Below are 22385 nucleotides of genomic sequence, written 5' to 3' on the forward strand. Positions count from 1 at the left end.
AACTTTAGTGTATTTTTGCTGTATTTAAGTCTCCGTAAGCAGGGCACCCCCGATTGCCTCCCCTGCCCATTGGGCCGCTCCCTCTGCCCGCCCCACCCTCGAGACACCACTGCCCATCCTTCCTCTGCAGAGTTTACTAGAAGGGGGTGTGACTCACCCACGTCTGCGATGCTCACAGGTGGTCCTGGTGAGGGCTCCGTGGGGTGCTGCCTCCCCGTTGCTCTGGGCTCCCTCGTGGCCCACGACCTCCTTCGGCCACTGTCACCTGGAAGGCAGCTGTGGGAGCTCTGAGCACCTGGCCTTGGGCTCTCGGTACTTCTGTTCTGTGTCTTAGTTTTTACCGATTTGCAAAAGTTGAAGGTTTTGAAGTCCATTGCCACTAGGACCCAGAACAACATGACGGCCAGAGTTGGCTCCTAGTTCCCGAGGCAGCCCTGAGCCTTGATCAGCACACGGGCCACAGTGTGGCCCCCGAGGGGCTGGAGAGGGCGAGAGGCTACACCCTTTGCTGTTGCACTGCTTTTGGAGGTGAGTTCACACCTCAGGGTCTTGGTGGGTCAAGCTGGCAATCCTGGTACCCTCTGAATCCGCCATTCCCCGCCACCCCGCCTCACGGTAGGTAGCTGGGGTCCCTCCCAGGTTGTCCCTGGCTCCTTTTTACCTGCAGGTAACACCGTAAACCCCTGTCTTGTTCTGTTAGTTCCAGCAGAATTGCTTCTCTTTTCTCTGGTCTTCGCCTCTCCCTCCCTCCCATCCTCCTTTCTAATAGCTACTTTTACTTCTTTCTTTCTTTCTTTCTTTCTTTCTTTCTTTCTTTCTTTCTTTCTTTCTTTCTTTCTTTCTTTCTTTCTTTCTTTCTTTCTTTCTTTCTTTCTTTTCCTTCTTTCTTTCTTTTCTTTCTTTTCTTTTCTTTCTTTCTTTTTTTCTTTCCTCTTTTTTATAGAACAGTATTTCTGTCTGGCCTTCTGGGGTTTGACTGTTGGTTGACTCTCAAAAGTGAAAAGTCATTAAGAGGGTTTCCATAACTGTCAGCACGGAGATGTCATTCAGTGCTGGGCTGGGTAGTGTGCCAGGATTACCGGTCCTGGTGGGTGGCGCTGGAGTCGGGTGACCCATTTGAAAGAAGTTGTGCCCACCCACCCACTTGGCAGTTCAGCTCTGAGACCTGGCTTTTAAGGATTTGGGAAAATCGGGGGTTTCAAAGTCCGTTGAGTTGACTCTCTTTTCTGACACATTCCATTTGCATCCATGACTTGCTTGAAGAGTCCTTTGATTTTCCTGGAGTTCCCAGTTGCCTTCCTTTTTCCACTGCACTGTTTACTGTAAACTCGTTACATGTATATACGGGCAGGCCATACATTCTGTCAAGGCCCCCGTTTGTTGTGATAACCTCCTTCCCGGAGCCCTCTGTCCTGCTCCAGACCGCCATCTTTCTGGTCTATGGCCTCCCTTTGTCAGGTGCCGTTTCCTGTTGTTCTCGGTTTTCTCAGTTTAGCAGTGGCGTGCCTCGGTGTGGTTTTCTGTGTATCTGTCCTCCTTTTGGGGCAGTGGGCCCCGTGGATCCATGGGCTGATGCGTCTAGTGTGTTGCAGGCAATGCATGAGTATTATCTCTTACATCTTCAGCCCTGTCCCCTGTCCCCTCTCCCCTCCTCCTCTGGGACTCCAGTCACCAGCGTGTCCCACTGCTGGGTGCTGTGCCCGGGTCTCCGACGTGCCGTTCGGCTCGTCTGTCTCTTCGTCGCACTGCTTCCCTTGACCTGTGTTCGATTTCACTGGTCCTCTCTTCTGTCACGTCTAGTCTGCGTCTGTTGGCTGAGGCTCCTCTGGAGGGAGGTCGTGTCTCCCCTTCCCTGTACTTGGGCTTCTCATCTATGTGCCAGACACGATTTACACAGAGGAGCCGTTTGGACTGCAGTGGGGAAAGGTTCCCCCGAAGGGACTCGCCTTTCCCTCTGTCAGGCACTTAGGGCGGGCTGGCCAGTCTGACCCACACGGGACTTCCACGTGGTTGGGACTGAGGTGGCCACTCAGCCAGTTTCTGTTCAGCCCCAGCCGAGTGTCTTGGGGTTGTAAGCCCCACAATGAGGGGTGTGCACACCTTTTTGTTTTTGTTGTTTTGAATGCCTGTCGCTGGACAGGCTCAGCGAGTCCCTGTTGAGTGTATGAATGAACGGATGAGGCAGGGCCCCAGGATGTGACCTCCCGGAGGCCCTGCCCGGCGGGGGTCAGCTTGCGCCCAGAGGGTGGGCAGCCCTGGGCCTTGTGCGCTGACGCGCTGGCCGGGGCGTCGGTTCTTGCGGCGCGTCCCCGCCTGCCCGCAGCCACTCCCTTTGCACAGACGCTGGGCTTCCCTGGCCGCCTCTGATGGTCTCGCCTTTCCTTCCTGTCTTTTCGCGCCGCCTCATGCGGCCCTCCCTCGCGTTCTTGGATCTTGTTCCAGTGTTCTTTCCTTGGCCGTTGTTGTTATTAACTATGTCTTAGAGCCCTCTTTTTTTTTTTCAGTTGAAGTATAGTCAATTTCATTGTATCAATTTCTTTTTTCTTAAAACACCTTCGTTACGGTATGATTCCTACACAGTAAAGTACACGTTTATCAGATGTGCAGTTTGATAAATTCAGATGGTGCCCGTTTCTGGAAACTGCCATGTGGGGAGCGCTGTCTTGTTTTCTCATCCTTTTTGTGGATTTTTTCTTTCCTAGATGAAGCAACTCATTAAACCCTGGTAAATCAATGAACTAAACAGTAAAATAATTTAAAAATACTTCTATCTGTTTCTACCAGGTCAGTTCTTGGACTTCCTTCCTGGGTTTCTCTGGGCGGGGGAGGGGGTGTCTCCTGCTCGGAGCGTGGTGTGTCTGGTGGGGGCAGGTGGATGGCACGGACTGGGCCTTAGGCCTGTCAGAACAGGAGGAGCAGGGCAGCCTCCTGCCCCTGTGGTACTGGGTTTGTCCCTGGCTGTGTCTCAGTCTTGGCTTGGAGGGAGGGGATGCTGACCCAGGCTGTCCCCACACCCATGCCCTCAGTAAGTGCCCCATCTGTTGTTGCAGCCCCCCAATGCCTCCTGGCTGACACTCCTGGAGCCCCCCTGGGGTGACCGGCCCTTTCCCCCCCATGCCTCCTGGCTGACACTCCTGGAGCCCCCTGGGGTGACCGGCCCTGTCCCCCCCCACCTGCTGCCTCCTGGCTGACACTCCTGGAGCCCCTTGGGGAGACTGGCCCTGTCCCCCCCATGCCTCCTGGCTGACACTCCTGGAGCCCCCCTGGGGTGACCGGCCCTGTCCTCCCCCACCTGCTGCCTCCTGGCTGACACTCCTGGAGCCCCCCTAGGGTGACCGGCCCTGTCCCCCCCCACCTGCCCTTCCTTCTGGACATTTCTGGAGTGCTGGGAGGCTTCTCCTTTCCACCACTGGGCTCTCTCTTTACATCCAGAGTGAGGTCGATAGGAGGCAAACACAGGGACCTGAGTCCTTCCAGCCAGCAGGACCCTGGCAGCCCCTCCGGGTACTGGCTGGCAGCCCAGACCCCCTCCCAGGACCCCCCATCCCCAGGCATCTGTCCCTGCCCACTCCTTCCCCAGAACTCCGCCCAGCTCTGCTGCCTCCTCCATCACCTGGGCCAGCGCAGTGCTCCTGGGATTGGCCCTCCTCCCTCCAGCCTCCCCTTACAACTCATCACCCGTCTCCACTGGAGATGGCTTCTGAACACGCGCCTTGGTGTGGTGGCTTGGGAAACGCTTCCAGGCACCTCCTGGCCACAGATGATCCTAACCCTAACTGTTTGCAGAAGCCATGTCAGCCTCTAGTGGGGTGGGGGGTCTGCCCCGTTACTGTGCCCCGAGGCCTCGGTGTCGGGCATCCTTCTGGTGTCCAGCAGGTGCCCAGCGTCTCGCCCTTCTCAGTGTTGGCCTCGGGAGCCTGGCCTCACGCCTCTAGGGGGAGGAGGGTTTGTGTCTTGGGATTGCTTCTGCCCCTCCCCCCACCCCCCCGGCCGGGTCCCGGCACGCGAGGTCTCCATCCCCGGACTTTAGTTGGTGTTCCCATCAGCATTTGCCAACTGGGTGCAGAGCTGGGCCGGAGCTTGTCTTTTGGCGGGAGGGGCAGGTGTGAATGGTCATCTGCTGATTTTCAGGGGGCTCTGGGCCTGGAAGCACTTGGGACCCTGTAGGCTGCCTTTGGGCCATAGGGAGAGGGTGCCTGGTGCGGCTGGCCCCTCCCTGGAGACCCCCCGGCTGTGCTGTGCTGAGGGCTAGAACCCTGCCGCCCACCTCCAGCTGGGCCTTTCCATGGGTGCAGTCCCAGGCTGCCCCTGGAGAGGGAGGAAGTGCAGGAGCTCAGGACTGAGATGTGTGTGTGTGTGTGTGTGTGTGTAGGGGGGATCTCATTTAGCCTTTACCAGCATCAGGAGAGGGTGTTGGGACACCCCTGAAGCTGCAGGGGACAACCAAACCCCTGCTACAGGGACAGGGAGCCAGGCTGAGAAGTCTGGGGAGACCACAGGCATCCGTGCCCACTGCTGGCCAAATACAGTGGGCTCAGCCTGGGAAGGGCCTTCGGGGACCAGAATAGCGCCCTGAGCCATTTAAGTGGCACAGAATGGCCAAGGAGGCAGGAAGGGCTCCCGGGGATGAGTGGGGAGCGACCCCCCATGGCCTTTTCCTCCTCCGGCTCCGGGGCTGCCCCTGGGTTTCCATCCCTCCAGCGCAGGGGACAGCAGTCCCCTAGTCGTGTTTGGGTGCTGTGCGTGGGGAGGGCAGGGAGCCCAGCAGAGGCGGCTGAGCGGCTGCAGTGCGTGTGAAATATTTCAGGGCTTAATTAATTTAATTTGAGAGGTTCCTTTTCAGAGCGCGAACAGTTGTCTCCCAAGAGACACGCGCCGCCGCCTCCCCCTCCTGCCTGCCTGGCGCTGGTGGGCGAAGGAAACAGCACGATCTATATTGAGAGTGATCCGTGACGGGGTGCGTGGCCGCGCCGCGGGCTCGCCCTCCCTGTTGCCTGCCCCGGAGTCCTCCCATCAGGGCCCCCTTCCCAACCCCTGAAAGAGAGGGCTGTGCGGTGTGGGGGGTCCCAGGGAATTGCGGTCGGCAGGGCCTCCATGGAGCCCTGAAATGTGGGCGCAGGCTGGGTGGATGAGGCCCAGAAGGCTGCTGCACAAAGCTGGGGGCCTGGGGCCCGGGCCTCCCCCACCCTGCAACCACTCCCACAACCGGGGAGGAGGAGGGCTTTGAGGGGCGTGGAGCCCCAGGAGGAGAGGCTGAGAGACCCGGGTGCCAGCTCAGCCCAGGGTGGGGGTGGGGGTGGGGGTGGGCGTGAGCAGAAAAGGAGAAAAGGAGGGTGCGCAGGGAGGGCAGGCCAGGGCTGTAATGAGGGGGGAGCGAGCGCGCCTTGATGTCCACAGCAGCTTCAAAGAGGCTGCCGCCTCCTGCGCCGTGTCTGAGTCGCGGAGGAGGCCCGAGGCACACGGGCCCAGGCGTGTTTGAAGTAGGCCCTGCTGGGCCTGCGCGCCCCCTCCGCTGGACTGGGGAGCCTGGGCTGGTGGGGGGTTGCTCCCCAAACCCGGGAACCAAATCCCCATTCAAGCTGCTCCCTTCCCTGGCTCCTCCGCCTGAGAAGTGGGACTTTGAAGCCAGACATGAAGGGGGCAGCTGCTGAGGGCGGCCCCTACACATACATCCTTCTAGACCTGCGTGTCTGTCCAGTCTGAGGAGCTTCCTGGGGCCAGAGGGCCCAGGTAGAGCCCTGCCCCACTGCTGGCCTTGGGAAGAGGGAGCCTGTGGCCATTCTTCATTTATTCTCGGGGCAGATACCCAGGGAAGGTGGGGCCTACGCTCCCGGAACCCCCCAGGCTAACCACGGGTCCCTGGCTCTCGGGGACTGGGCTGCTGGGTGGCAACTAAAGTCAGGCAGGTTGGAGAGGACGCTGGCAGCCTGGGGTGGGGTGGGGCGGCTGCATGTTGTGGCTTGTCCTCAGTTTGAGCCCCCGGTGCCCGACCCAGCAACGTGGATCCTACCCCAGCATGGTCTCCCTACGAGGGCCTTGGAGGCGGTACTGGGCCCCAAGATGGAAGACCTGAGAGTCCCCCAGCCCTCACTGTGGATGGGGGTGCAGGGTAGATCCCAGAGGCCTCCCTGGGCACAAGCCTTGGAGACTGGAGTGGGCAGAGGGGTGAGGGTCCCTCCCAGCCCAGCTCCCCCTGGGCCTTGCCCCGTCCCTCCCAGCCTGCGCTGCCCCCCCCCCCCCCGCTGGAGCCACACGTGGGGTACTCTCTGCAGAGGTGGGAGCTCCTGCAGCACCGTCCCATCCGATGGTTGGAGGGAGGTGTTCTCTCACTGCTGAGGGCCCTTCTGTGGGCCAGAGACTAGGGAGGCCCTGTGCTGGGCGCGGACAGTGCTCAGCGTCCAGGCGCTGGAACCCGGGCAGCATCTCCTGCGGACCGGGTAATGTGCAAGAGGCCTTGTGGAGGGGTGTGCATGCCACTGGTGTCCTGAGTTTCCAGGTCACCGCTGTGCCACGCCAGATACGGTGCAGGCAGGCCTCCTGCAGGGCCCAGGGAAGGGCAGGGGTGTGGCCGGAGGAAGTGCCCCAGGAGTGCTGACAAGTGGCTTCCAAGGGCACCCTTCTCTGGTGTCTCACCAGCTCCAGTGTGACCTGGAGCAAGTCACCTGCTGTCCCTGGGTGGGGGTGGGACTCCCCCCGCACCTGCCCGCCAGACACCTGCACTGGCTCCTGTCCATGGTGCTGAAAGGAGTTCTGGGTGTCATGGGCTTGGCCGCTGCCCCTCCTGCAGCCCTGGGAAACTGCAGGCGGGCATTCCCTCCAGCGTCTCTCTTTGCGCCACTCACCTTCGACTCCCCAAACCTGTACCGAGGGGGTGATGGGGATGGAGCCTGTGCCTACACCAGCTGGGGAAGCCCCACCTGCAGGGTTGGACGTGGGGAGGCCTCACCCTGACGCCTTGGGCAGGGGCAGTGGAATGGGCCTCGGGGTCTTGCAGGCCTTGCCCAGCCTTGGTCTTCCCTTCTGAGAATGGGAGTGAGGCTGCTGTGAGGGTCAGGGTTCATGTGGACCACACTTGGGAGCCTTAATTCTGACCAGATGTGGTGTTGCTGGAACAGGTGGCCACATCCGGGCCTGACCATGTGCCGCAGCCCACCCGATCCCAGGGCTTCAGCCATGCTCCAGGCTGCCTGGGTCTGCAGCCCACGGGGCCCCTCCCCCCACCCATGCCTGGTGCCGGTAGGGCGGTGGTGAGAGCCAGCCAGGCGTGCTTTTGTGGGCTCTTACAGAGGCAGCAGAACCCGCCTCGCCCCCAAACCCTGTCCTAACAGCTCCAGGCTGATGCTGGGTCAAGAGGCCCCGAGGGTGCCCAAGTCCTGTTGAGGGCTGCCCTTCTGGCCAGACACAGGTGCTTCTGCTGAGTGCGTGAGGGTGCAGGGAGAGGCTCACATTACAGTGCGTGATCAGGCTTACAGAGAGTCCTCTGGCAGGGACGAGACCCTCTGTGAAGAGAGGAGACTTCAGGTACATATGGGAAGGGACCCTGCACAGTCCCTGGGGCCCCACCCCCACTGCCACAGCCGTAGTCGCTAGAGCAACAGAATCTCATGTCAACTCTGGGGCCCGGGAGTCTGCGAGTGGGTCTCCTGAGGGCTCCGAGGGAGGGTCAGCTCCGAGCCCCTGCCCCGCCTCTGTGGCTTCTGGTTGTTCCAGACCCAACACCCCGGCCTCTGCCTCCGTCCTCACGTGGTGTTTCCCTCTGTCTTTGTCACTGGAATTAGGACCACCTTGCATGCATCGTGAGGTCCACAAGTACCTCTGCAAAGGCCCTTTCCCCAGATACGACCCCGCTCGTGGGTGCCCGGCACTGACACGTGGACCATCTTCCTGAGCTGCTGTCCACCCCTAGATGCCCCACTTGTGGTCTGGGGCCCCAAGTGGATCCCACATCGTCCCGTTTTGCACTGTGGCTTCCTGCCCGTGGACTCAGGGGCTGCTCGCTGGCTGCCGGGAGCCCTTGGCCATCACCTGGAGCTGGTCCTGCAAGATGAGGGAGGAGACTCTTCCTAAAAGTCCTCCTCCCCACAGTGTCCATGGGTACTCCCAGCTCTGGGGGAGGCCGAGTGTGGGGGTGATGGTAGGAGAGCCAGGTGGGCACCAGGGGTGTCCTAACCGTTGCCCTGGTGGGGTGGCCTCCAGCCCATCCTTGGGATCCCCTACCCACCCAGGCAGACCGTGGAGGGGGCTGTGTCAGAGAAAGAGATGGGGTCCATGTGGGAGATGGAGGACAGGGTGAGGAGTCCCTTTTTCTCAGTGGACACCCTGTGGCAAGAGCTTTCCCGGCGTTTAGAAGAGAAGGATGCAGCCGCTCCCCCCAACACACCCAGGACGAGGGACTGCCGCACAACACCCACTCCAACCACCAGCACCCTCCAGCTCCCAACCTGGCTGGGCCAGGAGCCACTCAGCCCTGGGAGCCGGGCAGGCCCTTGGTCCCCCTAGCAATGGTGGGAGTGGACCAGCAGGTGGGGGGTGGAGACAGACGAGGGGCGGGGCTCTGGCCCCAGGGCTCCCTCCACGTAGGCTGTCTGGGAGAGGTGGTCCCTCTTCCGCCTCCAGAGTTTCGCAGGCAGCTCCTGCTGTCTGATGGGGCTGGGCGGGGGTTGGGGTGGGGTTACTTTTCTTGCTCCCACAGGTGAGGAGACCCAGGCTTGTGGGGGTGAGAGGTGGTTTTTATTTGAAGGCAGCGGCCGGGACTGCCAGGCCCATCTGCTGCTGACCATGTGCTCAGCTCGTGGTAGCCGCCGGTCCCGGGTGCTCCTCTGAAGCCTGGCAGTTGGAGGACTGAGTTGTCTGATATCTTTTGCTGCAGAATGAGCTGCCCCAAGGCATAGTGGCTCCAGACAGCAAGCATTCTCTCATCGCTCACAGAGGAAGGTGTCCGGGGCAGCCGAGCTGGGTGCTCGGGGCTTGGGGTATAGGTTGAGGCTGCATCGGGGGCTCGACTGGGGCTGGGCCCTGCTCCTAGACTCGCTCGTGCAGTCGGCCGGAGGCCTCAGTTCCTTGTAGTGTGGCTGTCACACAAGGACTGCGGCAGCTGGGCTCCGCAGTGCAGTGATCCTGGGACAGGGCCCGAATGGAGGCTGTGCTCTTGTTATCACCTGACCTTGGAGAAACGGGTCTGTCCTTTGTGCCACGTCCCACTGGCCACACAGTCCAGCCTCGGTGCAGCTGGGGTTGGGGGGACCACACTGCCAGGGGTGGCTTCCAAGAGGCAGGAGCCACCAGGCTGTTTTCCTGCAGTCAGGAGCAGCAGGGTGATGGGGCGCAGGAAGGGCCTGCCTGGGAGACCAGGTGCAGCTGAGAACACTGCAAACACTCATCCTCTGGTGAGCGAGGCCTGTGTCTCCTTCCTCATCACTCCTTCCAAGATGGACCCCGGGGGGCTGGGGGAGAGGCCTCTGCTATCTCCCAAATCGGCCCTTGGGAAGCCTCCTCAGGCCAGCTGGTCCTGGGGTCTCATCACCTGTGGCTGCCGTCTGGACCTGTCTGGCTGCACAAGCTTCCATCTGGGCCTTGGGCCTACGAAGAACCCATGTCCCTGCCTTAGTTCTGCCCCCAGAACTGCCCACCCTCTCTTGGCATTGCAAGGGCACGTGTAGGTGCTCCTGACGGCAAGCTGGGGTCTTCAGGCTGGCGTGGGGTTGTGCGGTGTGTGGGGACAGTGGCCAGGGCAGGACTGTGGGGCTGCAGGAGCAGCTGAGACCACCCTGCTGGCGGGAGCTTCCTTCACGGAGGCCCCTGAGTAGCCCTTGGGTTCAGAGCCTGGGAAGCCGTGGTCCCAGGGATAGCCAAGGGCAGTCTGCAAGCCCTCAGCAGGACGCTGCCCTGATGCCAGAAAACGTGTCCCTTCCTCAGCTGGGGACTCAGCCGCATTCCTGCCCCTACCAGCCCTCTGAGGCTTCTCCCAGTGCCTGCAGTGGGCAGTCCGGTCAGGAGGCAGGGCTGGCTCAGGGTGGCCAGCTTTGCTGACTCACTTTTCCAAGAGCCAGTGTGGTGCTACTTCCTCATCCTTGTCCAGGGAGGGCCCAGGCAGGAGGGGTGACAAGGGGCTGCCCTGTTCTGTCCACCCCAGGAAAGCAGTGTCTCCCTGTCACACCCCTGGGAGCACAGCCCCACAGTGAGGTGGGTCGAGGTGGTGGAAAGTGGGTCACTGTTAGCTGTGCTTGTGGCCCTGGGGAGCTGGCCGTGTGCTCCACAGAGGTTACTGGTGGGGGAGGAGGGTCACTCGCCCACCCCAGGCGTCAGTGACCCTCGGAGTGGCCCTGCGGGCATCAGTGGCTGAATGCTGGTGTCTCCTGTGGAGCTGAGAGGGGCCCCGGGGTGGGTGGGGGGGTCTGGGCAGGCTGCCCTGCTCCTCCTCCTGGCTCAGCAGGAGCCTGCGGGGCGGGTGGAGCTGTCAGGTGACTCAGAGCTGGGGCTGTGGCGCATCCAGCCAACCTCCCCCCCCCCAACCTGGAGAGGGTGCTGTTGTCAGGTCTGCGGCCCCCAGCGCGCTGCACGCAGGGAGGCTGATGTGAGCACACTGACGGGGGACTTCCAGTGAGCAGGTGTGTCCCTGTCTCCTGTCTCCTGTCTCCCAAAGGCCTGGGATAGTCGGAGGCCAGGCCCTGTACCACGGCACTGGCGCTGTCAGCACCACGGACAGCAGCTGCCCTGCGCCGCTGCAGTCAGCGCTGAGCTGCGGCACTCAGGGTTCTAGTTCACAGAACACCTCCCGTGCCCTCCCCGCCCCTCCCCGGAGCCACGGCGCTGTGGGTCGGCACTGGTGCCCCTCCCCCTCCCCCAGAGCCTCGTGACCGCTCCCGACCCACGTCCTCTGGGCTGGCCTTGCAGGACACAAGCTGACTCCTGTCTTTTCTCTGAACTTTCACCCTCTTCCAGGGACACGTGGCAGCAGCCAGAGGGGTCCACAAGGTGGGCCCTGAGGCCTATGATCCCAGGGGTGGGGTGGGCAGGAGGGAGCCTGCCCTGACGCCTGAAGTTGACGCGTGGGCGGGATGGAGATGGGGGAGGAGGAAGCACAGTCTCGCCTTCAGGCGGGAACTCTGGGCTCTGGAGAGCTGACTCCACGAGGGGGGGCCCAGGCGTGCGGCTGGGGAGGGAGAGCGCAGGGCCCGGCCAGGGGACGGGCTGGGGCAGGTCCTCCTCCCCTGGTGGAGCCCCAGGGCGCTGTGCATGGGGCCGCGGCGGCGGCGGCGGTGGGGGGGGCTGTGGAGGGGCAGGCCAAGTCAGGAGTGAGCAGGGGCCCAGGCTTCCTCCATTCTCCCGGTAGCCCCCGCCCTGGGGGGCCATCTCTCTTCCCTCAGCTGCCTCCACTCCCCAGGGAGGGGTGCTCATGGTGGCAGCATGATGTAGATCTGGTGACTTAAATGGCTTCCCTCCCTTTGGTTTGCCCTGTTGGAGTTGTGTGCACCCCTAGCGAGCGCATTGCTTCACGGGCTCTGCCAGCAGGGTGCCAGCGGACAGACCCAGGCGCCAGGCTCTGCCCGTGGGGCCTGTGTTGCTGAGGTTACAAGGCTGGTCGGCGGCATGGGGGCACCGGCTAGGGTGACCACACACGGGACCTGTGTGTGGTGTGTGTGCAATGGCGTGTGCACCCCTCTTGAGCCCTGGGTTCCCATCCGCAGAGGCTCCTGGGCCGGCAACTAGTGGACGGGGCTGAGGACGCAGCCGCTGAGCGCTGGCTGGTGGTGCTGGGACTGAAGCTGTGAGACACCCCTGCCGGGGGAGGCTTGAGGTCACTTTGCTGTGATGTCACTTGGTCCAACTTGAGCCTTTTCCTCTGGGGGTGGGATACAGGTCAGCCTCAGAGAAAGAAGACGCCTGAGCGGAGGGGGTTGGTGGAGGGGATGCAGACCCAGAAGCCCTCCCACCAGACACCTGCTAAGTGTGGCCCCCAGGCCTTGAGAATCTTCTCCCACCTAGTTGAAGGGCAGCTGGGTTTGAGGGGAAGGCCCAGGGGTGATGGGGACCCTCGGGCCATCTTCAGGGGCCAGAAGTGTGGGAGCTGCACCCTAATTCTGGTCTTGGGGAGGCGCCGGCCCATAAGATGTCTCCCTCCTGGGAGGGAGGTCACAGTGCCCTCCACCATCCAGGGGCTCGGACGGGGTGGACAGCGTATGGGCTGGGAGTGTGTGTCGGGGTGGCATCCGAGATGGAAACTGACAGAAGAATGTCACTGAGAGGAGCAGGACCTCTCTTGTCCCAGCCCCCCGTAGCAGCCACGTGAGGGGCCGTGGGAGAAGGCCTGGGTGCGCAGGACCCTCACGGGGAGGCGTGGGCTGGGCTTGGGATGCTGAGGGGCCAGCTAGGGGGCTCATGACCCGATGGCCACAGGCAATAGGGCAGGGGCCCTACAGGCAGGACCTTCCCAAGCATGCTTGAGGGAGGCTGTGCGGTGGCCTGGCACCTGGAGACAGGCCTCAGGGCGGCTCTGAGCTCAGGACGAAGGATGGAGGGCAGGCCCCCTGGGGGGCTGAGCTGCCGTCCCCGAGACTGAAGGGCTCAGAGCAGATGGCGGCGGGGGTACCCGGGGTCCCCACATGTGAGGCTGGGGGCAGCGGGCCTCGGCTGGGCCGCCCTGAGAGGCCAGAAGCTCGGTACTTGGGGAGGGAAACAGCGCTGGTGGCTGGAGTGCAGTCTGAGGCAGTGACCCCACTGTGTCTGTAGGGAGGGGTGTCCCCCACTGCCCCACCACCCACCACCCTTCAGCCTCCACTGCCCTGCTGAGTTCCGGGGCTGGAGCCCTGGCGGAGAGGGTCCCCTGCCCTGCCACTCCTCCCTGCCCACCCTGTCCTGCCCCAGCGGCAGTCTGAGTCATGGGGTCCCAGGCTCCCTCTCGGGGTTCCCCACAGAGTGGTGCCCAGTCCTCTGAGCTGGCAGTCCCAGGGTGCAGAGCCCTCCAGCAGGTCTTTTCCAGAGGAGAATGACAAGAGAGCTGGGGTGTGTGGCATCTGCCCAGGACCACCGCCCCCAACTTTGGCCCCACAGGCCTCTCAGGCCACCTCTCGTGTTGGGACCCCTGCAGGCCTGCAAGTCTCCACCCTCCCCTTCCCCACCACTCCTAGGCTGCCTGGGGGCTCTGGCCTCCTTCCTCTGACCACACTGGTGCCATAGGTTTGAAGGCTGGCCAGGCCGGTGGGCAGGAGGGCTGGGCACTGCCTGCAGAGAACTGCTGAGCTGAGCCCGGGAGCCCCCTGCCTACCAGCTCTCTGGCGGCCCAGCCACTGGCGGAGGGGCAAGGGTGCTGGGGGGAGCCCTGCCCGCAGCCCAGGTAGGGGAAGGGTTGCACACTCTTTGGGCGCCTGGGTCCGGGTGCAGGGTCTGCTCTCAGGTACCAGTTCCTGGTAAGGGGCCGCTCCACGCTGAGGAGCTGCGTGCTTATGCCTGAGCCTGGGGTGCAGTGGGGCGCCCCTGAGTGGGCTCAGCGCACTCTGGCTTCCGTCGCCTGGGCGGGACTGGCTCTGCTCCCTCTGCAATTATCTGTGACACTGTATACTTCCCTTCTCTTGATGTGTGCCTATATTTGCTGTGAAGACAATAATTAGAGATAAAATCACAATTGGAAAATGAGCCTGAGCGTTCGAAGGGTGGGGTGATTAGGGAGGCCGTAAGGCTCCCCAGCAGGAGGGCTCCCGATAGCCCGCTCTCCACTCCCTGCCTCCAGGGAAGCGGCGGGGCTGGAACCCGAACTTCCCACCCCAGCACACCCAGGGTGGCAGGGAAGCTTCACCAAGGAGGGGTGCCTCCATGCTGGGCTTTGAGTGGTGTGTAAGAGTCTGTGGGCAGAGGACTTTCAGGGACAGCGGCAGCAAGCAGAGAAAGACGAAGGCTGAGAGGGAGCCACCAGGGCTCTAGGACGAGGCCTAGAGTAGCTCCTGCCCCCCTGCCGTGCGCCGTGGCCGGGGCCCCAGCCCACAGGCCTGCAGGCAGCTGGCTGTGGTGGGCTCATGCCTGACGGCACGAGGCTCATCCAGGGCACCTCCTGCCCTGCTTCTCTGTCCTCTGGGGCTTTCTGAGCAGCCGGGCACCAGCTGGTTCATGGAGCCACCGAGCTTCCTCGTATGCGAAGTGAGGGTGGTAACAGTCCCCCACGTCACACGGCCCCCGGGGCGCAGTCTGCAGTTTGGCTGTCATTATTATCGGTGACGGTGACAGTGACAGCAGCCATTTAATTGCCCAAGAGTCACCTGTGTCACTGTTGGAGGCTCACTTCCTTTCCTTCTGGAAGCAGGACCACGTTTCTCCCCACACACTGCGGCTCCCGCCCCCCGAGGACACGCTTGCAAGGGTGTGTATTCACCGGTGTGCGGCATGCGCGCTGAGTTGTGAGGCTCACCCGTGGGGCGTTTCTGGGCCGTTGGTGTCTCCCCGGGAGCCCCCGCCTGCTCTGTTTGCGTCTGGTCCGGCGTCTGTCCTGCGTGTTGGAGACCTGCAGGAGCTCGTGCCCCAGGGAGCGGCTTTGCCACCCATTGGTGCTGATCCTCATTGCTCTGTGGCCTCAGCTGTCTGCGGGGCTCACCCGACAGAAGTCTGCCTTCAATGCTGCGCTACCCCTGCTGGCGTCCGTGTCTGGGCCAAGACCCACCTCATGTGGGGAGGGCGGGGTCGGTGCCAGCTGTCCTGGAGGCTGTGGAGTCCCCGTGCCTCCGCTCTGAGTTACAGGGGCTGGTGCAGTTCCCCGGGCCTCCTTTGCTCTCCCCCTGACTTGGAATCACAGGGCTTGTGCGCCAGATCAAAGGCAGCTGGCAAGAGGCCCCAGGAGCCCACAGTCCTTCCCGGGCAGAAGACGGGACGCAGTGGGCTCACCTGCAGCGCCTCTGTCCTTCCCGGAGCCCGGGGCTTCCGGCTTCCACCAGGCCTGGCCCCTAGCCCTCGTCCCTCTCTTGCCCCTGTGGGCGCACTGGTGAGCTCACTGGCCCACAGGGTGAGGCTGCGGCTGCAGGGCTGCTGAGGGGCCCTGGTTGAGCTGAGGATGGGCAGTGCTGGGGAGGAGGTGGGACTGAACTTGTGAGGCACCCAGACGGACGGCCAGACACAGAGATGCGCGGCCCCCTGGGAACATGTTTTCAGTGTACGTAGCAAAGAACTCATTTCCCATATAAAGCAAAAGGTTCTGTAGACGGATAAGAACCAGCCCCACAGCAGTGGTCAGTGACCATGAGACGCTGTCAAGGTCGCAGTTAAAGCAGCAATGACAGGGTTGGCAGAGCGTGAATGAGACAGAGTGGGCGTCCCGTGATCCACGCCCCTCAAAACCCTCAAAACCCAGCAGAAGCTGCAGTGCTGTGGGGAGCGGGTTGGCCTACAAGGGGCTATGTCCCAGCCTCCCAGTGCTGGACACAGCCCCAGCCATGGCACTCACCTCCATGCCCGTCGGGGAGCACAGGTCACCTCAGAGAGCATCAGGGTAGGGCCCAGGTGCTGGAAGGGGATGCAGGGCATATCGGCCATGGAGGGTCTGGCGCAGGGTGGAGGGCAGCTGGTGGCGGGTGGGCTAGGTTGGAAGAGGCGCTCCTGAGGCTCTGGCAGCATCCCAGCCGGGGGCAGGGGAGGCCCCCAGCTGTGCGCAAGAGGCCAGGGGCAGCGACCAGGACCCCGGGGCCCTGAAGTGTGGTGGTGACCACAGGTAGCATCCTGTCCTGCGGGGGGTCTGGGGAGGAGGGCCGCAGGGCTGCAGCTGCCCAGCGGGTGGCCTTGGGCCTGTCCTGGTGTCCTGGGGAGAGCAGTGAGCTGGACACAGGCATGGGGGCACCTCTGTCTAAGGGTCAACAGGCCAAAAGGAGGGTGACGGGTGCAGGTGGCAGGAGAGCGGAGGCTGCAGTATGGGGTGGGGAGGCCGTGTGAGATCTTGAGGGGCCCGGCAGGGCGTGGCCCTAGACCTGCTGAGGGTGCCAGGGCTGCAGCTGAACGTCTGGGGAAGGGACACTAGGTGTCACTGGCCTAGGAGCAAGGGCTGGAGGAGGCGGCAGAGGGCCGATCCTGTGGGAGATGTGGTGTGGGGCAAAGTGATGTCGGATACAACTTCTGGGCAGTGATCGAAGAGCATAGGAGGGCAGACGGTGGCCGTGGGGTCTGGCTCAAGACAGTCTGGGCGGGGTCGGGGGGGTGCTGGGTCCTGACGCCGAGGGAGGGGCCTGGGTTGGGTGTGGGCGGGGTCTCTGCTGGTCAGGGCCTGGGCTGTGGCCCGGACGTGTCTGAGGTTCCCTCTCTCGACCCCAGGCCTCGTGAAGCTGGGGATTCACTGTGTCACGTGCCAGAAGGTGGCCGTCAAGATTGTCAACCGGGAGAAGCTCAGCGAGTCTGTCCTGATGAAGGTGAGCCGGGAGCGGGCCTGTGGGCGGGGCCGAGAGCAGCGGGGCGGGCTTGGGGCGTGACCGAGAGCCGCGGGGCGGGCATGCGGGCGGGGCCAAGGACAGTGGGTCGGGCCTGTGGGCGGGGCCGAGGGCAGCAGGGCGGGCCTACGCTCGGGGCAGAAAGCGGCAGGAAAGCCAGCCCTGGGGTCCTGCTGTTCCCAGCCTGGGGCACAGCCCAGGTGAATCAGGACCAGCTCTCTGCCTCTGAGCGGGGAGAGGAAGGGCTCCGTCCCAGGAGGCCTTGCAGCCTCTCCTCCTTCCCATCCCCCTCCCTCCCCCCTCCCTCTCCAGCCCTGCTGGTGTCTGGTCCCCTTTAAGGACTGACTTGGAGGACTCCTGGGCAGCGGTCCAGATGCTCAGTGGGGAGGGGACTGCCCAGGCCTTGGGTTCCCCGTCTGTCTGCACTCCTCTGTTCAGATGTCTGTCCACTCTAAGCCAGCTAGTGGGGAGCAGACCTGGCTCTGCCTTGCCCTCCAGGCATATGGGGAGAAGAAACCAGGAGGGTGGAGACTGGTGGGGGCTGGTGATGGGTAGTGATATCAGTGAGGACCCCAGTGGCTGGTGGGGGCAGGGGGGGACTTAGGGGGCCTGACTGGGGATGCTCGGGGGACCCACGATGGGCTGGTTGTAAGGGAAGGTGGTGGTCACTTGGATGGAGGGGCAGCACTGGTGGCAGACAGGCAGATTCCCACCCTGCCTTAGCCGGAGTTGGGCAGAGGGGCTGAGCCTCACCTGTTAATTTGGGCGCCAAGTTTAAGATGCCCATGAGATACCTGAGTGGGGAGATGGGAGCTCAGTGGAGGGGACCTTGGGGTGTAAATGGGGTCCAGCCCCTTGAAAGGCTGGCAGGAACCAGGCGCAGCCAGTGGGGAGGCAGGGAGGTATCCCTGCCCTGTGTGATGGAGGGGTGGAGACCCCAGTGCTAGGCTGGCCTGCTCCAAAGCCCAGTGCTGCCCGCACGGGCCCATGCAGCATCCTGAGGGCAGCGGGTGCGCTGCGTCTGTGGCCCCCATGGCCTGACCCCACATGGCCCAGGAGAGTGGTGGATGGTGCCTGGCAGGGATGAGCCCGGCCCTGCCACGACGGCACTCCCTCCCCTGCAGGTGGAGCGAGAGATCGCCATCCTGAAGCTCATCGAGCACCCACACGTTCTAAAGCTGCATGACGTCTACGAAAACAAAAAATATTTGTAGGTATTACTGGGTCCGGAGAGCCGGGGGGCCACAGGGCACGGGGCCTTGGGCTGGGGCCGAGGGGGGAGCCATCCAGGAGTGGGCCGGAGGACTGGCCCCAGGCCTTGGCACACTGCTCCGTGACCAGACCCACAGCCAGCTGGGCGGGGACTCTCAGAGCCACCTGCTTGAGCCACCAAACTGGGGATAGAGCCTCCTGGAGGCGCTGGGGCAGGGGTTACGGGGCAGGAACAGCTCTCCCCGCCCTGTCTTCCATCCCAGTGAGCCTCGGGAACCCTCTACTCTGTCAGGGCTTCCTGGGACCATCCCCCGCTCCCTGGAGCCCCCATCTGCTCCCCTGCAGGCGTGGGGAGTGCAGGCCAGCTGACCACCTCCCACCCCAGCCTGCTGTCCTGCCGTTGGTGTGGCCGACCTTCTGTCACCAGCTCGGCCACCAAGGCTGGCAGAAACCTCAGTGTGGGCAGACGTGGGTGGGAGTCCCCAGCTGAATGACCTCAGCAAGCTCACCTTTGGGTGTGGGCAGTGGCCACTCCCAGGGTCAGCGCAGGGGACAGTCAGCTCTGCCACCACCGTGTGACTGTAGGAAGGGCCTGCTGTGCCATGGCCCTCAGGGACAGGCCCCACCAGTGTGCTCCCTGGAGACATGGACTGAGCGAGGGAGTGTGAGGGGGCAGCAGGGCTGGCCTGGCATGACCCCCCTCAGGCCCACTGCTCCAGGGGCCCCTCAAGGCCTTGAGCCCAGCCCTGACTGGGCACTGGACGCAGGCAGACCGGTGGCCCCAAGTGGCCATCCTCAGTCCCCGCGGGCAGCACTGTTCTGGGCAGAGGAGGTAGGGGCAGGGCTCCTAGCCTCCCCTTCCTCCTCTGTCATCCCTGCGCCAGCCAGGGACCCAGTGCATGAACGGCCAACGCTGAGTGTTTATCTACAGACGGGGCGCCGAGAGCTGCCCCCCATCGGGGGCCCTGAGAGGAGCAGGGACAGCAGTCACCACAGGCCTGGGGAGGGGGTGGGAGGCAGGTGGCGGTCCCTGGGCCCCTGGCACTGCTGAGCTGGAGAAACTCGGCCACCTTCAGGACCAGGATGAGGGGCACAGGCCCCCCAACCCCGGCTGGCCTGACTGGGGGCTCACCTTGTGGTGTCTGGATGATGCCCCATGAGTCTGGGGTGCAGGTGGGTGTGGGGCAGACCTTGCCCACCTCCACTCACACCACCCTGGAGGCTGGGTACACCTCCTCACTTCTGCTGAGATACTCGGGGGACTCCGAGGAGGCCACCTGAGGTGGAGGCAGGAAGCGCGGAGGGGCCTGGGCCAGGAACGAGATGCTGGATAGGAGGGTGGACAGGCAGCCAGCTAGGTCCTGCTGGGCTCAAGGCCTCCGAGGCAGCCCGGGAGCCTGGAGACCGAAGAACAAGGTTGGGGCCTCTGCCACTGAGGGCTCAAATCCCACCCAGTGCCCCCACCCCATGTCTCCCGCCCCTTTCTCCCCCAACCCCACCCCTTCTCTTCCCTGAAGACTGGTACCTTGTGCCCCAGGGGCTGCCTCCATCCCCACTGGTCTCTCTATTCCTGCAAGACCAGCTCCAAAGACAGCCAGTCTCTCCTCTTCTGTCCCCAAGGCCCACAGCCTCATCCCCTCTCACCCGCTTTCCCTCCCCAAGCCACCGCAGCCCACCAGGACCACCCCTCACCACTCCCACCCGCGGCTCCTCAGGGACCGTGCTTGGCCCTCCAGGCATCAGTGTCCATGTGTCTTGGACCACCCCCCACCTCACCCCAGAAACCAGCCCCCTCAGGCTCCACACGAGGAGGCTCAGCTTGGACACACTCCACTTCTCATTTGGTACCTTCAGAGGGGTATGGGGACCCACACAGCCTGTTACCCCAGCCAGAGCCTGGACACCTTCCTGCCCTCAACCTCCCTGTCCTGTCTCCCCCACCCCTCACCCCACAGCCCTGCGCAGTAGCCCTGTGGGTCCTTGGTCCCTGGACCCCTGCCTGGTCACATGATGCCTCTGGAGGCTGGACTAGCCGGCTGCTTCTTCTCCCTGTCACGTAGGCCGCTTGGCATGGGCACGCGGAGTCTGGGGAGCTGTTGGAACCCAACCCCTCCAACAGCCAACCCCAGCCCGCCTGCACCATTCGGGCCACGCTGAGCCGAGTCAGGGGCAGTCACCACCCGGCCATCTAGCCACACCCACCTAGACCCTTCTCCCAGCTCTGGACCTGTTTGAGGCCCCAGCTGTGCCCTGCCCCCTACCCATGCTGTTTAGAGGTCTGCCTTGCTGGCCAGGGCTCTCTGAGGGCCCCAGTGTCTGGTGCGTACACCCTGCTCCAGGAGCCCCGTCTGAGCAGGCCGTGAGGGGCCTGGAAGGGCCACAGCCCAGGCACGCATGAGGGTCAGCAAGCATGGGGTCCCTCTCGCCTTGGGGCCCAGTGTGGTCCTGATCTTGGGCCCCTGGCTCCAGAAGGCTCCTCCAGCACCGCTGCCCTGGAGGCGGGGGCAGAGTGGCCCACGCAGTCGAGGATCGCACTGAGATGGGGTGGCGGTCCACGGCTTCAGGCCAGAGGCGCCCTGGCTGGGTGGCCCGGAGGTGGGCTGGGCTCCTCACGCGTGCCCACCCGACGCCCGCCCGGCCCCCAGATACCTGGTGCTAGAACACGTGTCTGGTGGAGAGCTCTTTGACTACCTTGTCAAGAAGGGGAGGCTGACCCCCAAGGAGGCCCGGAGGTTCTTCCGGCAGATCATCTCAGCACTGGACTTCTGCCACAGCCACTCCATATGGTGCGTGCCCGTCCCCCAGCAGGTGTCCCCCATCCCAGCAGGTGTCCCCCATCCCAGCAGGCGTCCCCCATCCCAGCAGGCGTCCCCCATCCCACCAGGTGCCGCCCCTGCTTTCCTGCTCCCCCATCGGACAGCATATGCTCTACTGACCCCCTCTGGGGCATCAGAAACCTTTCTGCTAGGTGCTCACCCAAGGCTCTTTGGCTTTTTCAGGGGTCCTGGGGCCCCCTAAGTCTGAGGGCCTCAGGTTGGGCTGGGCCCAGAGCAGGTGTAAGGAGGGAAGCAAGGGGGGCGGGAACCTAGGGAGTGAAGCAGAGTCTGCCCCTCCCTGCAGCTACTAGGCATGTGAGAGACTTCTGATTGGCTGCTGGTGACATCACCAGGCTGGGTTGCCGTGAGCCTTGTGCTGTGTGGGTGGGGTTTTAGGAGGCCAGGCAGCTCCCAGCCTGCGAGCCTCAATCTCGCCTTCCTTCCCAGCCACAGGGACCTGAAGCCAGAAAACCTTCTGCTGGACGAGAAGAACAACATCCGGATCGCGGACTTCGGCATGGCGTCGCTGCAGGTGGGGGACAGCCTGCTGGAGACCAGCTGCGGGTGAGCCGCGCCCTCGGCTGGTGGCTGCCGGTTCCACACGGGCTGGCCTCTTGCAAGGCACAGAGCCTGGCCCCGAGATGCGCAGCCAGGTGGCCCCCAGCTCCAGGCCCCCGACTCAGCGCCCTGCAGCCTGGGTTGGAGGCAGGGCCTGTCTGCCATGTGCAGTTCAGCAAGGGGGCAGCAGGTGACCCGCCTGGCCCAGAACATCCCTCAGCGCTGCGGCCAAGCCCTGGGAGATGCCTGCCCTGCTTGGGGGTGAGGCTGGTGTGCCAGCTTCCTGCTGTATTCACTCTCGTGGTGTGCCTGGGCGGGGGCCCTGGGTCACACAGCACGGTCCTTCCTCTGATGACCGTCTCCCTGGGCTAGGACGGATGGGCAGACAGTCTTCAGTGCAGTGGGCCCCTAGCTCCTGGGCCTCAGTCTCCCCAGGAGCATGCAGAGGGGGTTAGGTTGTGGGGGAGTGGGCACCAAAGCCCTGTGGCCTCCTGGTGGGCCTGAGGGCCCCACAGCGGGGCATGCATCCCAGGCGGAATACGTCGGGGACAGCAGGGGGGCGCCCCTCCCTCAGTCACCACCTGCTCCGGTCCAGGGGGCGGGGCGAGATGTCCGGGGGCGGGGCGGGTTGCCAGGTGCACTCAGTCCTGAGCCTCCTGCTCTGACTGCCGCTTTTGCCTTCAGATCCCCCCACTATGCCTGCCCCGAGGTAATCCGGGTAAGTAGCCCCCCACCACGTCCCCACCCTGCCCCCGCCCGTCCAGGGTGGCCGCTCTGCCCCAGAGCACGCATACCCCCAGGCCTGCGCCTGGCCGCCAGTCCCTGACACCGCCCTCGGGGTGGCTCCTCCCAGACCCTCCGCCTGGGCCCCTCGGTCCCCGCGAAGACCCCGGCCCTGCGCCCCCGCCAACCGCACTGCGGTCCGCAGGGGGAGAAATACGACGGCCGCAAGGCAGACGTGTGGAGCTGCGGCGTGATCCTGTTCGCCCTGCTGGTGGTGAGCGCCCCGCCCCTCCCCTCCCTCTCCGTCCCGCCCGCCCCGCTCCGTCGGTCCGCCCCCGCGGTGACCCGGTCCCGCCCGCAGGGGGCGCTGCCCTTCGACGACGACAACCTGCGGCAGCTGCTGGAGAAGGTGAAGCGAGGCGTGTTCCACATGCCGCACTTCATCCCGCCCGACTGCCAGAGCCTGCTGCGTGGCATGATCGAGGTGGACGCGGCGCGGCGTCTCACGGTGCGTCCCCGGCCCCTGCCGCCTCCGCGCGGAGGGCGCGCAGCTGTGCCCGCGGGGGGGGGGGGGGGGGCGGGGTGCGCAGGCGTGTGCACGGGGGCGTGTGCGCGCCGGCAGTGAACCTGTGCAGGTCGCTGGGGGGGGGGTGTGCCGCACGCGCGCACGTGCTGGCCAAGC

The 22385-nt window shown here is 63.9% G+C and overlaps 1 protein-coding gene across 12 annotated transcripts in view; it reads left to right on the top strand.

Moving 5' to 3' along the window:
* The window catches only part of BRSK2 (BR serine/threonine kinase 2), a 61835-nt gene that overhangs the window by 21634 nt on the left and 17816 nt on the right, over nucleotides 1-22385 (top strand). For all 12 annotated transcript variants that reach the window (XR_012509462.1, XR_012509461.1, XR_012509463.1 and 9 more), the window contains exons 2-8: nucleotides 16282-16376; nucleotides 17519-17604; nucleotides 20252-20392; nucleotides 20870-20986; nucleotides 21665-21698; nucleotides 21909-21977; nucleotides 22065-22211. Coding sequence is in view for 8 of the 12 variants with exons in the window: in XM_074371382.1 (XP_074227483.1) it covers nucleotides 16282-16376; nucleotides 17519-17604; nucleotides 20252-20392; nucleotides 20870-20986; nucleotides 21665-21698; nucleotides 21909-21977; nucleotides 22065-22211 (689 nt within the window). In the remaining 4 variants the exon portion in view is untranslated. The remainder of the gene's footprint in view (nucleotides 1-16281; nucleotides 16377-17518; nucleotides 17605-20251; nucleotides 20393-20869; nucleotides 20987-21664; nucleotides 21699-21908; nucleotides 21978-22064; nucleotides 22212-22385) is intronic.

Source organism: Camelus bactrianus, chromosome 10 (genome assembly GCF_048773025.1).
Source record: "Camelus bactrianus isolate YW-2024 breed Bactrian camel chromosome 10, ASM4877302v1, whole genome shotgun sequence".
NCBI classification, from domain to species: Eukaryota; Metazoa; Chordata; class Mammalia; order Artiodactyla; family Camelidae; genus Camelus; species Camelus bactrianus.